The sequence below is a fragment of the Glycine max genome, chromosome 9 (genome assembly GCF_000004515.6).
Source record: "Glycine max cultivar Williams 82 chromosome 9, Glycine_max_v4.0, whole genome shotgun sequence".
In the NCBI taxonomy this organism is placed as follows: Eukaryota; Viridiplantae; Streptophyta; class Magnoliopsida; order Fabales; family Fabaceae; genus Glycine; species Glycine max.
In genome coordinates, this window is record NC_038245.2 from 46,562,589 (window position 1) to 46,582,256 (window position 19,668).

Below are 19,668 nucleotides of genomic sequence, written 5' to 3' on the forward strand. Positions count from 1 at the left end.
ATCCGTGTTTGCTTCATAGACGAAGCTCTCGTCGATTCCTTTGAACTCCAAATACTGCGCTGCGCCCGATTTCATCAACAGATCGATCGTCTTGTCCGCGCAGAACAGCGCCCTTGGACCTCCCAAATCAATGTTGAATTTTCACGAGTTTTCGTTGAGAAACGTGGATTCATCGTAGGTTACGGTTTCCGCGTCGGTGCAGAGGGGTTATGGACGAGGTCGACGACAACGATGTCGTCAGAGTCAAAGGATGCGGCGAAGGGGAGGGAGTGTAGGGAAGTGAGGTAGGAAGTGAGATCGTGGAAGAAGAGAGAAGTGAAGTGGCTGCCGTAGAAGGAGTTGGGGTCGAGGTGGAGGATGGTTTTGCCAACGGCAGAGGTGGTGGCTGCGATGACGGATTCTGATAGGGCGGTGCCGACGATGATGAGATTGAAGTTGACAGGGCCAATGGGAGATAGGAGAACACGATGATGATGAGGTACGTTGAGTTGAGTTTGAGAGAGAAAAGTTGAAGAGTAAGTTACAAAATTTCCAAATTCACTCATTTGAAGATAGAATTTGAAATTCTATTCTTTCAACTAAATAAAATTCCTTTTAAAATTCTAAAATTTTGAATTTTTTTTTACTAAAATATCCAAACAGTTATTTTTGATAAAAAAGAATTTAATTCTCTATAAAAAATATATTACCTAATTAAATTACCTTATCTAAACACACTCTAAAAGAAAGAGAAGTGAGAATTTTCAAAAGTCAAAAGAGTTAACCCGTTGGTGTTGGTGCCAATATAGAGGGTCCAGTGTCGGTGGAGACGGAGCTGTTTGTGGGTGGTGACGGCAAGTATGGTGGATGTTTAGGCCACATGTGCATGAAGGACTGGTCCATGCTTTGATGCCCCCATACATGTAACTATTTTTCTCGCCAATCTACTGAATCTAGTACTGCCCTTTGTAATGATGCTTTGATCCCTTTTAAATCAAAACTGTTTATATCTGTCGGGGTCACTGACAATATTGGGTGATTTTTATGATTTCATAAGAAATCACAAGAAAAAAATAATGTATCATTTGTGTATTCTACATCTAACACTGCCCTCCACATAAATAAGCTATTGGCATTTACAACCATTTCAGCACTGTAATTGTCATCTACCACTAACCACCTAAATATGTGTTGTGACCATGATTGGACAGCAAGGGACGTGTAGCTTATTGGGTTTTTCTTGCATCAAGGTCCATTGATTGCATTAACACAAGAAGTTGATTAAAAAAGGACACAAGTAGGTAAAGAAAAAATAAGTTTGCTTCTTTGGCACAAATCATTTGTATGATTCAGGCGTTCCTTAGTGGTGCATTCTTTTGTAAATGGCACGACATGGATATCTCTAATCGTGAGCTCCATGAACTATAGCAATTATTTCACATAATAGGGTATGGCACCGCAATGTAATGATCAGCCAAGTAAATAAAAGTCTTAAAACCCCTTTTCAATTTTCAACCGCTTCTTTGGAAATATTATGCTGTGGTGAAATCTGAGGTCAAAATTGGTGATTCTTCTTGTCTTTAAGTTTTGGACCATTTGGACCATGCAGTGTCATTTTCTTGCTTAGATGATCAGAATACAATGCAATGGACTAAAATTCCTTTATTTTAAAGTGATGTTAAAATTTATACGTGTATAAAAACACACCATTAAGAATAGTCTTTATCTTCAGTGTTTGTTGGTAATTTGATAGATTAGTATCTTCTTAGAATATATTCTTGAAAGCCAAAAACCAAACCTCTAATTTGGGCGTAAATAGTTGAGAAGAATAAAAGAGAAAAAAAAACAAATAGTAAAACCTTAAATGAGAATAATAAAAAACTATATCTGCTGCATTTTGGAACTTCTTTAACTTAAAAGAAACTTGATGTGCTTTTGAACTGTTCGGTAGGTTTTAGAAGAATTCGTCTATTGGGTTGAAATTGTAAAATCACTCTTTTAGAAATAATCTATATACCTATTGTTTTGGGGAGGATAGTGGAGATGCATTAACATTTAGATATAATGCTTTTCCATCCAGAGAAAGATGATTTGACTCAATCACAAGTCTCTCGCCGAAATTGACCTAGACTATGCCCACCTAATATGCTATTTTATGCCCCCACTAAACCTGAGTTTATATATAACAAAGAAAATGTGCAACCATGGTTTGGAAAACGATCAGTTAAAAAAAATTATAAAAAGAAACCGGTGATGCAGAGAATGAATAAATTACTTTAAGTTTTAAAAAATTGGTCACGGTTCATTTATCAGTAACCAATGAATTGCAATCCAATCCAATAAAAAGTCAAGGTCTAGAATTGAACCATTAACGTCTTAGCTCGTGTAGTGGTCAACATTTGATAACATAAAGATGACAAACATGGTAATTGCATTGAGCTCATAAACCCCACACCCTCAAGTGCATTCTGTAATTAGCTCAAGGCAGGTTCAACACTAGGCCTAGAATGCTTCAAGGCCCCCAATGCAACAACTTTCAAACATTACATTACATCTTTGAAATTGTAAAAGGGAGGACATATTATGAAGAATGCAAATGATAGCAACTAACCTTATAATTCTCTTTTGCATTTCTCCTTGATTTTGCAAGAAAGGCAATTTGTGTACAAAAGGGAAAATGAAAAAGTATACACTATGTAGAAAACTGCACTGATTATGCAGAGGGGAGTGATTAGAACACGTTATTGACTCTTTCACTAGTAAGTATCAGTACATTAAAAAAACTTGACTGTACAACAAAATCTCACAAAATACAAAATGCCCTGAAGAACAAAAAACTCAAAATTTGGTTTTTCAGTACCTCTTGTTAAATGTCACCTGGAAATTGAGAACTAACAGCAACACATGGGGCAACGAATTAGTCCATTTTCATTGCAATCAGGGCAACGCTGGAATCCACACTCCCCTACTTCACCGTCAACATATTCTTCTTCATTTTCATCTTCATCACCTTCGTAGTAAATTTTACAGCTTCCACAACAGGTTTCACAAGGAACAAACCTTATATCCCCACAAGCCTCACACACTCCCCCTACTCCATCACCTCCAACACTGTCCTCAATCTTCTCACAGCAACCCAAAAGCTTCTCAAGCTTCCCATCCTCATGCAGCCTCTGAATTTCCTCAGCCCCACCAATGTAATTCCCCCCAAGAAACACCCTTGGCAATCCTAAACCACCATGGCCATCACCCAATAGCTCTTTAAGCTCTTCCTTGAACCCTGAATGCATTGACACATCCCTCTCATCCACTCTTATTCCCAATCCCTTCAGAATCATCCTCACTTGGCAGCAATCCTCGTAAGTCTTTCGCACACCGCGTAAGCTAGTGAAGTACAACAGCAACTTGTCCTTCCCACATGGATCATCAACCTTGACATCATCCACAACAAAGTCATTTTCCTCAAATGAGGACCCCTTTTTAGTCCCTTGCTTGTCTTGGTCACCCGGCTCCGGTCGAAGGTGGAAGGGGCTATCCGGAGAGAGCTGTTGCAAGGACTTCCTGAATGCGGAAATCACTTCAGGATCAAAATCTGAGATTGCAGGGTTGAGTCTTGACTCCTCCTCAGTCATGAGAAGCCACATGGGTTTTGGAGAAGCAACAACACTCATCTTGGGTGGATCAACATCAACATCAAGATCACCGTCACCAACATCATCACCACCATTGAAATCAAAGGAGAAGCTCCGGAAGTGGATCGGCGACCGGAAAGGCGTGGTGTCTTCAAGGCCTTCCATGAGTTCCCATGTGTTGATTGTCTCAGGCTCACCAGGTGGTGTTCTAATTGGGGTCTTGGGAAAAACTTTTGGCAACTTTTGCTCAATCATGTTGGACCAAGTCTTGGCCTCAATTAAACCCATTGAGAACTCTTCTTTTTTGTCTTTCTCCAATACCTCACTCTTCTTCTCCTTCTCCTCCTCAAGCCTTTGCACAAAGCTTTCACTATCAAACCTGAAACTTTCAGCGTTTCCAAGCTTGCCATTGGAAAGCTTGAAATCATGGTTACAATTCCCAGAAAAATTTTGAGTTGGAGCAGGGGAATTGAGTTTGAGAGTGCCCAATGTTGTGGAAGTGAGTGCCACAACGTGGTAGCTATCACCTTCTGCTAGAGGTGGGTGATGAACGTGCATTGAATAGCTTCTAGGAGCAGGAGAATAAGGAGCATTGCATCGCCGACATTTCTTTTGCTTTGAACTTGCACAACCCATGATCACCAGAAAATATCAAATCTGAATTGATGGAAAAAAACAGAAAAAAAAGAAAAAGATACCCTTTGAGACTTTAATTAGGTGAATTTGGAGCTGAAATATAATGAGACAAAAAAGATAACAAATTCACAAGGTGTGGAATTGTTTCATTGATTGCGTGTGTTATGATAACTTATACCCTCCAAAGATAATGCCAATTCTGGAAAAATATTGGTTCACCAATCCAATGAACATTACTCCTTGCAAACCCCACTTTGTTGTTCATATGCTTTTGATGATCATGATGGCACATTTAAGACCAAACAGAGAACAAGAAAAACTCAACCATTGGAGATTTTTTTTTCCAACAATTGTTCCAGTGTGAAACCTTCAAAAAATGAGTATCAAATTGAGGAGGGGGAGGGGAAAAAAATCCCAGAAGGAGAAATCAAAGGGAAATTGAGAACATGAATTGGAAAGTCAAAAGGAGATATCAATAGTCAATCACTTGTTCATCAATTGAACTGTTGCACCACTTTGATCTCTCTCCCTTTTCTCGCTCTAGAATTTTAGAGAGAGAAAAAAGATAAAATGAGAACAAACGAGAGTTGCAAGATTTGAAGGACGCTACTTCAGTTTACATAGCTTTATACGACGATGCAATACCAAACATTTCTTTTTTAGTGTTATTGTTATTTTACTGAGCAAATAAAATAAAAAGGAAAATTGTTAGGTAATTTTGTATTTTTTTTTTAAATTTTTGGGTTAGTTTTTGAGGAAAAAATCAAAATGGGTGAGAGCAAGGATCATTGCTTAAATTTCTCTCTTATTCTCTTTCTTAATGTCCACAAAAATAATTATTCCAACATCTTTTAGTTCTAGCATGCCAAGGAGGAAATGAGTTTGGTAGGTGCGAAATCTAGATACACAGTTTGATTTGATGAGTTTTAGAATTAATGTTAAGATAAATGAAAGATATAATTAGATTATTTACATCAAATTAAATTTAAATTTTTTTTTCTTTTTTTTTCTCCCTTTGCTTTTGTTTCCTTCATTCACCAACTCCTACAACTTTATTGTGGACATCCTTCACACTCGATTTTTCTGTGTGTTGTTAGATCTTTAAAATATTTGTTTGGATGAAAATAATATTTTTTTTAACTAGAGGCATGAAGAAAGTCATCTTCTCTTCACATTTGCGGTTTGCCTTTTTAGAAGATTCCAATATCCAGTAACATCTCATACGCGGGAAGAATTAATGCCGATGTATATGCTTTTGTGATGTTTGATTTTTTTCATTGACGAGAATACAAGAAGCATAACAAGAAACAGATCTATGTGATGCATTTACATTTCTTGTCATGAAGAGAAAAAACTTTATGGGAAAAGGCACATAACTATAAACGGTGATAATGTCATTAACAATGGAGAAGATGAAGGAAGGAAGAAGGTTAAATATTAATTTTATTTATTTTTACAATTTATTCTGATGTAAGCATGTCCATCATAATCCTTACCTAAACCATTGATTATATCTAAATTATCACATTAGATAATATTTTTGTTTCGCACCTAGCAAACTCAGTTCTTCCTTCCTAGGCTTGAAACCGTCCATCTTTTACAAGTTGTTATGTTACGAAACAGAAACTTATTTTTCGTAGTTGTTTTCTTAAACGGAAAATACTGTATTTATTTGGATATAGTTAACACGAGGTACTATGTTACTGCCACTCGCACTTTGCTGAGCGTGAAGTTATTTTCAGAGCTTTTCCTTCTGTTTTGCTTCGAGCGTGATTGCAACGAAGAGTTTTGACGCGTTGAAGAGACCTCGCTGCTGAGCAGATAATTTGATAATGAATGTTACACACTAACCTTCGCCTTAAACATTAAGTGATATTGTTGTGATATATATATATATATATATATATATATATATATATATATATATATATATATATATATATATATATATATATATATATATATATATTCTTCATACGGACTTTTATCATTCTTGGTAATTAAAAGAAAGGTAGTATTTTAGTTTATTTATTTATTTTAATACAAACTTTAACTCAAAATAAGGCATGCTGAAGGTAATTAAACAACATATTTTAATGAAGAGGATATTGTTGGGATCATTAAACAAATATTATCCGGGAAGTACTCAGTGTAAATTATTTATTTATTGTATTGGTTAATATGTTTCGGGATTTCAACTTACAATTGTTTTTTGTGTGTTTTTGTGAAATTTTCCTATATATTATTTTGATTTAAAAAAAGTAATTGCTTTGTCACATGCAGATAAAAATTTAATTAAAAAAGAAAAATAATAAGCTGATGGGGTTTCAGACAGTAGAGAATGTTAATCTAAAAATAAAAACCAAAGAGAATAGAAAATGCTATTATGATCATAATTAATTCAATTTTTTCTAAATATAGGTAGGCGAAATGTTCGTGCCTTATTATAAAGTTTGCGATTAAACTAACAAAATACTCACATTATGATGAATAGACAAATGACTAACTGATAATTATGATTTATTGGTAAGTTGCAGATAATGTACTAATAATTATAATATAAGAGTTGTATTGCGACCAGCGAAATCATTGAATCAAATAGTTGGTGTTTTAGAATGATGAGCTAATTCAGCAAAGCTGCAAAGACCAAATATGTCGGAGTTTAATATTTATGTAATGATAATAGTTTTATATTATTATTTAATTATTAATTATTGTCTGAATTATTTAAAAATAATTATTTTAAAATTCAATAAAATTATCACTCATGATGAGAAGTGATTGAATTAATGTGTAATTTTTTTACATTATTATCAGTACATAATCTTTTTTCTAATAATAATATTAGTTTTGTAAAATTATTATTTTCTTTTATTTTTTTATTTTTTTAATATGTATAAAATATAATATAATACAACACTTTTGAGATGGAGAGTATAAGATAAGCATGCATGAACTTTGTTTAATTAACTAATGTATATTTAAAGGGGAACATTTGTTAGAGGCTTCGATTTAATAAATAATTAAATCATTGGCTACCAAAAAAATAATAATTGTATAAAGTATTTTACACAAGTTGTTGACAAAGAAGAATCATGTCCCGCAATGGAACTGGGAAACTTACTCAATTGAACACACTCACACGACAAATTTTAATGTATCTTTAAGAATAATACCTAATCATTTAGATTTTACACACACCATATGATTTTACTTTCCCCTGTGCTGTTAATTATGCGATGTTATGGGCATATCCTTTACATAAATTTGATCATCATTTTGATGTGTTAAAAGAGCATAAGATTCAAATCTGAGTGATGAACTAATATAATTGATCTAAAAATGTAAATTTACCTAGCGTGTCACGACATTTTTGGTACATGTCATAAATTTGATTAGATTAACAGGGTTTCTTTTAGTACCAAAAAAAGATGAACATATATAGTTTCTTTCGTAGACCGTTTAAGCAGTATGGAATAATGAACGGACAACTTTGAACTAAGATCTCGAATTTACTTTTTGGCTCGAAGGGACATAAGTATGGCTTTTCTAACATGAGGTTAGATTAAAATAAGTACATCATTTTTTTTTGTGTAACATAAGTACATCATTATCCTAAAAAAAGAAAATAAGTACATCATTAACTTCTTTACCTAAGTCATCATTCTAAATGAGAAATTAGTATAGCTTTTAGGGCGTAGGGTATATGGATATTGTTCTAATTAAGCAGACAATTGTAGTTAAATAATTCTAATTTTTATAATGCTTTTAATGATTCTCCAAATTAGTAGGTAAGAATCATTTTATTATTTTTATATTATTAAAATATTGATACACAAGTAAATAGTTTACATTGACAAAATAATTAAAAAAAATGTTACATTATCATTCAATCACAAATCAAATTATGTGATAAAATATTATTTGATGATAAAAATTATAGTCTAAAGATATTTATTTTTGATATTTTATTATGAAAGTATTAGTTAAGAAATTATTGAAAAATATTTCAGATATGAGTACTGTAGTTTGTATTACACAAGTAGGTGGGCGTTGTGCAAATGGTGGTCACCGTTGGCCGTTGCTTGCATTTAGACACTTTTACTCTTTTAAATGCTTTTCCTCTTCAATAAATAGCATCCTTTATTGCTCTCATTTTATGAAATGAACACAAGAAAAAGTCTTATTATCGGGAAACTGATACACCAACTAACACATTTAATAAACTCGCTGGAGTGTGTACGCACGATAATAATTTGGGAACATATTTACCTAAAAGAATTTGTAAGAAGAATAAAACATATATATATATATATATATATATATATATATATATATATATATATATATATATATATATATATATATATGTGTGTGTTTGAAAATTAAGACGTTTAAATTTTATGCTTAAGTTTAGATTTCAATTTGAGCAAGAGTTGTTTTTGGTCATTTAATAGGAATCTTAAGTAAAGTTGTGAGATTAACCCTCGGAATGAGAATAATATTTGCACAAAGTCCTCTTAATAGAGATTCTTGGGTTCAATTTATTAGAATTTGAAAAAATAAAATTGAAAGATATAGAATTATCGAAAAAAAAAAGATTTTTCGTGGGTATTATTTTGAAAACTGAAAAGTATCTTTTTTCTATTTAAAATAATCAATATATGTAGCAAAATAATAAGTTTTGAACTAGTTTTTTATGAGAAAAATTTGAAAAAAAAACACCTTTAAAATATAAATGGTTAGAAATATAAAAAAGGCAAAAATATTCAAATGAGAGAAAACCAAACTCTATAAATAAATGTATGAAATAATAAACTAAAAAGATTAAAAACATAAATTTATTTACCGTAAAAGAACTTTAATAAAGGAATTAGAGAAAATGTTACTAACATACACTTTAATAAAAACTTTTGAACACACTTTTTATCATCAACTAAAATTTATTAAAAATGACAAAATTTTCTAAGAATCAATTTTTATTTAATGAATTTCACTAAAGATTTTGAAGTTTTAGATAAATTTTAACAAATAATAAATAATAATAAAATAGTATATTACTAGTTGTTGGGAATACAAGGGGTAAAACATTAAGATAACTCTATCAGTAATTATGAATAAACTACACAAGTAAACTTATTAACATCACATTAATTCAATTCAAAACCTTAGTTATTAGGATTTTGAATTATTATCACTTATATGATATTTAACTTGCTTTACTTCTATCCAAATAGAGACTTTATATTTGTTCTTACGAATCTTTGGAGGGACACGGCTTGACTGCATCGAAAAAGATCCACAAGTAGAGATTGGATTGAGGATACCTTCAAGGGCTTTGAGACTCAGTTAGTTCAGGCCCATGAGAAAAAGAGTAGAAAAAGATGAACATACTTGAGGTACCCTTAGTGTGTGCTTATATAGGAAGAGAGTGTATCGCATCAAGGAATGACTCAATATCTATGAGAGATTAACCTGATTGAGATATTAATTGAGGGGATCATGCCATTAGTTATTATATTCGAGATTTCCTCCAATGATGAGTGGCATTATTCAAGGGTGTGGGTCAATCGAGGTCCAATTCGTAACTTGCATTGTTTTTATTTTAATTTAAGAGTTAAGATTAATCATTCTTAATATATAATACAATCATCTACTGCACTAGCTAGCGATGTAAACCTTTTTATAAAATAAACGTTTAATAATTAGTACTATATAAAGAAAATAAAAAGATTTAAATAGGAAAGTATTACGAGAAATAAATTTATAATTATTCTCGAGGTAATGCTAAGCACAGTGATATCCACTTGGCAATTTACGTGAACAATGTTATGCGTGGTCGATCGATGACAACATTATCAAAAAATCAAATTGGTCAGTTTCCCAATTCAGAACTCATGATTGCATAAGTAGCAGCAAGCCAGAACACCGATGAGTTCATTAATCTGATTTGGTATTTGGAGGTACACGTGATGGCACGTGTACATGAGGTCTTTACAGTTGCAGGATCTTGCCGTTATTATGGCTGCAGCTGTCCAGGGAGGCAACTTCAATTTCCCCTCATCAACGCCTAAAAATTTGCATGTTGATTTGTTCAATCATTATAATCCTCTTATTATTGTTAGAGTTTAGAATTTTATGCATTGATTAATCAAAGATTATTATTAAGATGATTTATATATAAGAACACAACATATGATTTCAAAAGTAATAACTAGTGGCTAAAATGGACACAATGCTAGAACAAGGGCATCATAGAAGATTTTAGATCGAGATGCCTGTTTCCACAAAAGAAAAAACCATGGAGTGTGATGCTCACCTGTTGCAGTGTGACATTTTATAAAAGTTTACTTTCTCAATTTATGACTCTTGTCTGGCTTCTAGAGTTAATTTTCTCTCAAACAATAATGTATATAAGCTTGTAATTAGCATTCTATGCTTTGAGACCTTTATTATATGGTTACTTTATATTTGTAACTATTGCTTAGATTGTGTCATTAACAACAAATTATGACACTAAGAATTTGGGTTAAAAATTAACTCAACTCTAAAAGTTAATTTAAAAGGATGATAGTTATCTCCAATATATATATATATATATATATATATATATATATATATATATATATATATATATATATATATATATATATATATATATATATATATATATCAACTGTTAAATTAATATTTGCTTGAGTGTTTGGCAGCAACGTCAAAATTAAAGCAACTAATTAGTATGTTCTGTATTTTTTAGGAATTTTGTCGGGTAAATATGAATATAGTAGATACAAATCCAAACACATACTTCGCCTATTTATATATTTGTATTTTCTTTAACGCTTATTTCTTTATAGGATATGGGTATTTATTAAATTTTATTTTTTTTGCAATATAAATGATTATATACTCCAGACAAGTATTTGTAATTAAACATCCTTGGAAATTTACTTACTGTACTTGATAGGAAGAAAAAAAAAGGTGACAAATAGGATGAATAAAAATAGAGAAGAGAAAAATAATATAGAGCTTTATTTATTTAATTATAGATGTCTTATTTGATTCAAATATAATTGATTCTTGCCGGTAAAAAAAAAATCTAAAATTGCAAAAAAGAAAAAATATTAACGCTGACTGCCGCAAGCAATAAAGGTGAATAACATTCTTGTTGACCTCAATCAATACACAGAGAGGACTTTGGTCTCCATTCAGTTGAATTTCGCAAAGGAAATAACCCATAGCCATAACTAATGTTAATTAATCTAATTAAAGTAATTAAATGTGCTGATATATATATATATATACCATTCAGTGCCAAGAAAACAGGGATGAGGGAACGCCACAGAATATACAAATAGTTATAATATTTGATTATTTATGCATGTTTGGAGAAAGGAGGAGTTAGTTTAGTGGCTTTTAATCCTTGGATGGTATGTTTGTCTGGCTCTTGCTACATGCATTAGTCATGGACTCCACTTCCTAAGTTAGGATGGTATATAGCTATTAACATAGTTGATTATTGATTAAAGAGAAAAAGTGGTTTGGAATGTGGGACACACATTCTCTATATACACAATCCAATGGTCCACGATTCATGGCCAATTTGATTTTTGGGATGGCAATCGTGCTAGCTGTGTATGTCTTCAGCTTGTCCACAAGACCTGAAATTGCGGCCACAATTGATGCATTTGATTTCTATAGAATAGAATTCAGTCATGAAGATACATATACGAATTTTCTATACACATCCCTTAATTAATATCTTATGTAGAAAATGTAGAGCTTATATAGTGATACTTTAATTAGGTTAAATTAGTCAGTTAGTTCCTACATTATTTTAGAATTTTCAGGTAAATTAATAACAGTTTGAATATGCTAGAAAATGATAATTTATAGTAGTTTTAAAAAACAATAATTACATGACCAAGGCCTCCTTTTTTTTAAAAAAAAAATAATTAGTAACCTATTTAAAAATTTTCAAATAGTTTAAGGACTAATAGTAGTTTAACTTTTTAATCACTAACATTTTTTCTTAACCTTAAAATGGAGAAAACTAGTTCTAGCACAACAGGTAGCTTTTAGTTGTTAAAGTATTTTAGCTAGATGAAGCATCAAATTGGATATCGATACTTCTTATAAATACGATGCTTGTGTCTTTAATTATAAACAAGGCAGTGAGAAGTACATGCATTTTTTTATATAAAAAAAAAACTCAATTTTCTCTTTCTATGATCAGGGTTGGCCCAAAGACTGTAAAGGTTTTTTTGAAAGAAAAAGAAAAAAAATATTAATAATACTCAGTTTTTGCACAATAAATATAAAAAACAAGTCCAAAAGATCCCAATGCACAGCCAGCCTAAAGCATTACAAAGTATAAGACTAATAAAGGTTAAGTTTTAGATCCATAAAAAAAAATCTTATTAGTTTTTATAAAATAAAAAAGTCAGATATATTGACAAAAAGATTTAACACCTAACTCTTTCATTTTAAGTAAAAAAAATATTATTTAAAATTTATATAGGTCTCACTCACTGATAAACCAATCTTGTTTGTGACATATTTTATATGGAAGAATTTCTTCAATTTAATAAATTTTCTGTAAAATCTTTTACTATAAAATAAAATTTAGAAAGATTCGATTCAACTAAAGCTTCCCATGGATGCTCTTCAAGAATTTGCTCGTGGCCGGTTTGATGGCTGCAGAAGAATTTGTATTCACAAGAAAATGAGAAATGCATATTTTCTTACAAGACAAAAAAAAAAAGGAAAAAAAGTACCAACATAAAATGAAATTACAGGAGAAAAAGGTAACCTAAAAGGTAATGTTTGGGCCCAAGTGAATGAAATATTAGAAATAAGTTTGGGCCGTGTAAGAGGACATGACTCATGAGTCCAGCAATGGTTGTTGGGCAATTACTTAATGCACACTCTTTTGACTGGCGCACCAACACCATTGGACCTCCTTCTCACTTGCCACACCATTTTGTCCTGTCGCACCTCCTTCATTGTAGCAAGCACAGAAGGCGTCACACCTCACTTACATGGATGAATGGTCTTTGGTCAGGTGAAGCCACCACACCTTCGTTCACACTTGCAACCCTACCTCTGCCTATGAAGGCACTACATCGTTGAAGTTAGACAGTAAGTTGTTGAGTTGTTTTCTGTTACGAATTGAACAATTCATAATGTATATTCTGTTATAGATCGCTTAATTCGTAACTTTGTGAAAAAAACCCTTATCAGATGATGACTTTAAACAACAACCTCACCATCTACCTTCACACCTCAATGAAAAATTCTACACGTCAAACAGAAGCTTTGTGGAAGCAAAAAATCAACCATGGAGGCAAAGTGGTAAAATGAGGAGGAATTAATCATGATACCTTAAGGGGGGGTGAGGGGGGGTTGCTGTGAAGAAGAATGGGGTGTGAAGGAGCCTTCAATTTGGGAGAAAGAAGGTGACATGATTCGAAGTTATAATAAACAATGATATTTTGTGAGAATATTTAAAATTATAAGGTGCACAAAGTAAAAAATGGAATGCATTAAATAATTGCCTAATTGTCGACTCAGCAAACTAGAGAAAATCTGTGTTTAACATCAGAACAATGATTTTTGGAAGAAAAAAAAGAACATTCAGAAAAATGAGGGAGAAAAAAAAAATCAACAATGAATAGACAATCTAATTGTAATTTATGCTTTGAGAACCTTCCCTCTTCCCCCATTCCATGTTCTCTATTTTAATGGGAGAAATTATGTTATGAATTTTTTTTTTAAGACTATGTGAAGAAGGAATTATTTGGTGAGGAGTTAATAAAATATGCTGATATTTTTACCAAAGATGTGTTCAACTAATTTAGAGGTTATCCTAAAATATAAACCATGAAGAACTATGTTTATTTTTTAAAAAACAAATGATATGATAGTCTTGAAAATTAACCAATGATAATCATCAAATGCAAATTATCAAAATTAATATTGCATTTGTTAAGAAATTAAAGGTCGATGAATTATTTTATTCGTCCTGTATACAAATCTGCTTTGAATACAACAATATCATGATTGTCTATTAAGCATATCGTTTGTCCAAATGTTCAAACACGTGTGACGAAGGAGGGAACAATGATGGTGGCGGGGCCATAGAGGAAGGAAAGGAATCCAATGGCCTATGATATTTTTTTTTTTTTATAAATATTTTAACTTTTTTTAGACAAAATATTTGCACTTGTTAATATATATTAAAATTTATTGAATGTTTATTCTTTGTCTTAATTTCTGGTTGTGTTTCCTTGAGTCATATAATAGGCTTTTGCATAGATAATTTCAATTTATCGTTGAGAAGCTTAATTAATTATGTTTATTAACTCAAATTAAGGTCATCCAAGTATAAGACAATCCAAATCCTTGCTTTAGATCCTAAAAAATATATATTTAGTATTAATATTTATACAATTTTTATTATTAGTTATAGTGATAATTTAGGTGTTGTGTGTTTTTTTCATAGTGAATGAAGTTCAAACCTTGTTGGAGGAAAAACCATTTTTTTTTGCAAGAGCCCTAATTATTTTTTGTTTCTTTCTCTCACTTAAAAATTAATTAATCATTAATTTTAATTAATAGATCATTTCTTAATATGTGAATTCTCACACAATTTAAAGTTCTCTTTAAGCTTAAAAATATGTTCGGTCAACCCTGTCTCAAATCTTATTAAAATTCAGTGGACACAGCATAAACTTCAACTAAAAACTCTTATGAAAAAGATGACAGGAAGAATTACTAGCTCTAAGTGGTATTCTATTTTCGTGATCTATATATATCTAGGTTCCTATTGGGTGAATAATTTAATTAAGTGTTTATTTACTAAGTGCTTATCAATTATCATATAAGCACTCATGCATAAGTTATTTATATAATCAAATAAAATATGGTAAAATTGTTTCATCTATAATTATTAATAAAAATAATTACTTTTTTTGGTATATATATATATATATATATATTTTTTTTTAAATTATACTTTAATATAAATGTTTTTATTTTCTTTATAAACCTTTAAGATGCAACTGCTGTAACTTTTCTTAAAAATATTTTCTTTAACTATTTTGTTTTAAAACAGTAAAGATACAAATACTTAAAGTGCCTCTTTTTCAACTAGTATAAATTAATTGTAAGTTCTAACATTTAATCTTGGATTGTTTATTGAAAATGCTAAAAATAATTTATAAACATATAACATACACTACTTTTATAAGTTTTCTTAAACACAAGTACTTATATTACAAGGTAAGTCGAAATAAAATGTAATTAAGCTCGTCCAAACACACCTACAAAATCAAGCGCCAAATAACAACCTATAAGTTTTTTGATGTGTTGTAATAAGGTTGTGCTTGGATGGATGGTAGAACTTATTGTTCTTGACGATATGCTGTCTTCGTGTATAAAAAGTGTAAATTTAATTTGAATATAATTATGTTATAAGTGTTTCTAGTTTCTACTTTACATGTACAAGACAGATTAAACAAGAAAGGATGTGAAAGGAAAAATTAATTGCAGGTACAGGCACATGGGAGCAGGACAACATGTGAAGAAGATTCCGAACATTTTTTTTCATGAATTAATTTATAGGATGAAAGAACAACAAGACTAACATGTTTGCATTTGCACCTTACTTCAAAGCGCTTGCCATCAATTTTCTATTGGTAAGCTTTGTTGTAGGCCCAGCTAAAGCAGAAAAGATGGTAGGGCCATGGCAAATGATACCCATTACGTGCCCCATCCTTCCACCATCTTCATCATCACTTACACAGAAATCTATGTGACATTGTGATTGCAAATGATGCTAATGTGGGTCTCTCTCCTCAGTTCCATAGATACGCTTAACATTGAAAAAGTGGAAACACCTAATGATTTCTTCATCAATGGATAAACGACACCCTTAATGGCCTTATCCCATTCAATTTTTTTTGTACAATATTTGAATACCCTTCTGCCCCCATCCTTGTAAATTAAAGTCATCCTTGTAAAACTGAATGTGACTACTACTGTGATTCAGGAGTTGTATATATTAGCAGTTCATTGTATCAGAATTGAAAAAGATGTTCTTGATTTTAGTTGATGCCTAAAGATTCACTTTTCTTTTTTCACTATATCTTTTTTTTTTTTTTTTGGTGATTTTTCATTCAAGATATGAAGTGGGTATGAATTTGATATATGATTGTGAGGCCAACCAATCCATAGTCACACACAAACACACACACACACATATATATATATATATATATATATTATTTTTTTTGCATTTAAATGCCCCCTAGCTGTTGTCTTCTGTAAAAGTACTGAATGAGATAATTAATAACCACTGATTCAAATTGGTGCCAACAATTTGCTACATAAAAAAAACTATGTCCTTGGCTTGAGTTGATTCTTGAAGATCCATCCTTACTTTATTCTTTTTCACCATATGCATCCTATTGTGCCTATACAAATGAAGTAATATTGTGAGGCTACGGCCATATGGCTGGTTTTTTCAGCCAACCACATGTTTAAGCTTGTTTGTATACCATGCATGTTTGAGGATGAGATTAGAATTTTCTCCATCTAGAGTTAAAAGAACTGACAATACATATAAATGGCCAATGGAATAATACCGCATAGTGAATATATATATTCCAAAATCCCAGTACAAGTATCTTAATTTAATGGAAATAGCCAAATATATCCCAGCAGATGTCATATTCGCATAGATTACTCTGATTCCAAATGCAAATTCCATGTCCCTCGCGAATACTTTGAAAAATGCTGGTAACAGATTTTTTAATGCATTATTGAAATATATTTTTATTATTGATTTATTGAAAACTATGAAATTATATAAGTTTTACTTTTTATGTAATGAATTTCATTTATAATTTTTAATTAATGGAAAAATGTTACAAGAAATTAAAGTGTTTAAAAGTACATATTCTATTTTTTTTATCATCCAATATTAATTAGTTGTTAGTAAAATAATTAAAACTTGTAACTTTTACTTTCTCATTATTTTATCAACGATGTTAGATGTTAATTATTATAATTTTTTAACCGAAAAGCTAATATTATAATTCTTTATTTAAAAGTATGTTCTTAACCCCATTCTTACAAAATGACCACCAGAACAATATTTTCTATTATACTTTTCTCTTTGGATTCTTGACTTTCGTGTTGCCGAATGCCAGGTCGCCTCATCACACGACCTATTAAGTTTACTGTGGATGGAGTGGGTACTGTTTGGCTTATACAAGAGCACTATTCGAACTCAATTAAAACTTGTTTTCAAGTATGCATGTGTGTCGAATTTTTTCAATCAAACTTACTTGTATTCTTATTAATTCCAGTTCTGTGATTAAATATATAATATCTGTTTGCTACGCTACTGGGTTTCTGGTATTTCACAATTTTAAGCAATTACATATTACAAAAAGTGAACAATTGTATCGGAAATTTTTAAGTAAACAACTATGATGCATGCACGTGAGCACGTCGTAATTTTAAGAATGTTGTAATTTTCTTATACAACTCTTGTTTCCTTAACTTCTTTAAACATCCAAGACGAGAACAATATGAATACGTGCATCTTCACTTGGTAAACCAATTTCAATTACTAGTACTGATCGAGTTTAACATTAAACGTGTGTAAGAAGTTGTACAAGTCATGTTAAAAATACACTAAAACTAAATAGATTAATACATGTCAATGATTAAATACGTTGTCTTTTCCAAGTGGGGCTTACCGAAGAACGTATCCAATCCAATTATATATACATTTTCCAAGCACGCAAGCAAGGGACATTTCTCAACAAAACCAAGCTTTGTTTTGTAGAATTTTCTTTTCTTTTGGAGCGGACAGGGTTAACCAAATTAGACCTAGCCTGAATCTAATTTCTAATTCCAATCTATGGTGAACAATAAAAGGCCAAAATATCTCATATGTATAAAGTATTTTTTGGCCTCGAACTTAATTTTACAATAATATAATTAAATTTAAGTTATATATATATATATATATATATATATATTTAACATACTATTTTCTTCCTTTAAACAAAAAAAATACTATTTTCTCTTCCTATAGTTCACGCATAAAGAATTTTGGCATCTTGAATTATTGAATTTGAACTTATCTATAATGCAATGTAAACGTATCCATATCCGAAATATTCTTTAAATTTAATTTGTATAAATACTAACTTTTATATAAAATATAATACAATGATTGACTACTTGCACATCAAGAACTTGTGGCTTTTACTTAATATATACATAACATATATATCAGTTTTTATGAAGACAACAGTGCACGTTAAGATTTTATAATGATTTATCCACTTATAATACTCGTTGTATAATTTTCTTTGCAATATGTAATTTTATTAAAAAAAAATCAAAATATAAATGAAATAGTATATATAGATATTACATCAAAACTTAGATGCTTTAGGCAATCACTAAAAAATAATGTGCGACATATTTTGAGCACGATAATATATATATATATATATATATATATAATTCTTTTGCATAAAAAATAATTTAGTTAATACATACAATCATGTGATTGATAAGATTTTACTTACTTTCTAACTAAATTTCAAATTAAATTAATTAGAATCTATTTGTTCTGATTATTAATCGGAGGATTAAAACGAAAAAAACATACACTTAATACTTTCAAAATCTCTAGGTTGCGTATCTCAAATTTAGATTTCATGTCTTGAAGAGGAGGGGTCATGAAATATTTTGAGCTAATTTATATAATTTTTTTGACACAATATAATGTAGAAGTTTTGATCTAACTCAAAATTAATTTACATACCTACTTATTCCAAATCTTCCATATTAATTTTTTTTATAATTAATTAAGGTTATCTAGTAGGTTTAGAATTATGAACTTAAGATTTGGATTTTTCACAACTTTCATTTTATGTTATCTCTCTCTTATTATTTCTTTTATTTAAGATAAAATATATTTTAAATTCTCTCAAAATCTAGTAATTAAAGAAGGGTAGGTTTTGATTCTCATATTTTTAAAATGTGATGGATTTAGTCCTAGATTCTATATTTTATTTTGACTTACCAAAAACAAGATCCATCATATTTAAAAAAAAGTATCAAAATTACAATTTTTAGAAGTGTAAAAATTAAAACTAATTAATTTTGATCTAATTAAAAACAAATTTTTAATTTTTCTGCTCACATGTTAAAAATTAAAACTATTATATATATATAATTTTTTTTTATTTTTTTGCACTCATTTCACATTCTTTAAGGGATGTCAAATACCTTTTCCGTTCGTAATTACAAAATCTTTTTCAATATTTTATTTGTGTTGTTTTATGATTTTTTTTTAAATTTTTAGATGTATTAATTATTTTTTAAAATATAT

At 30.4% G+C, this 19,668-nt stretch overlaps 1 protein-coding gene across 1 annotated transcript; it reads right to left on the reverse strand.

The window, feature by feature from the left end:
- Positions 1 to 2,586: 2,586 nt before the first annotated feature.
- Positions 2,587 to 4,853, reverse strand: LOC100791030 (uncharacterized protein At3g28850). Its single transcript, XM_006587694.4, has 2 exons — positions 4,426 to 4,853; positions 2,587 to 4,268 (listed from the first exon to the last, which is right to left on the reverse strand). The coding sequence occupies exon 2, from the start codon at positions 4,245 to 4,247 to the stop codon at positions 2,871 to 2,873; it is 1,377 nt and encodes a 458-aa protein (XP_006587757.1). The 5' UTR covers positions 4,248 to 4,268; positions 4,426 to 4,853; the 3' UTR covers positions 2,587 to 2,870.
- Between the last annotated feature and the right edge of the window lie 14,815 nt (positions 4,854 to 19,668).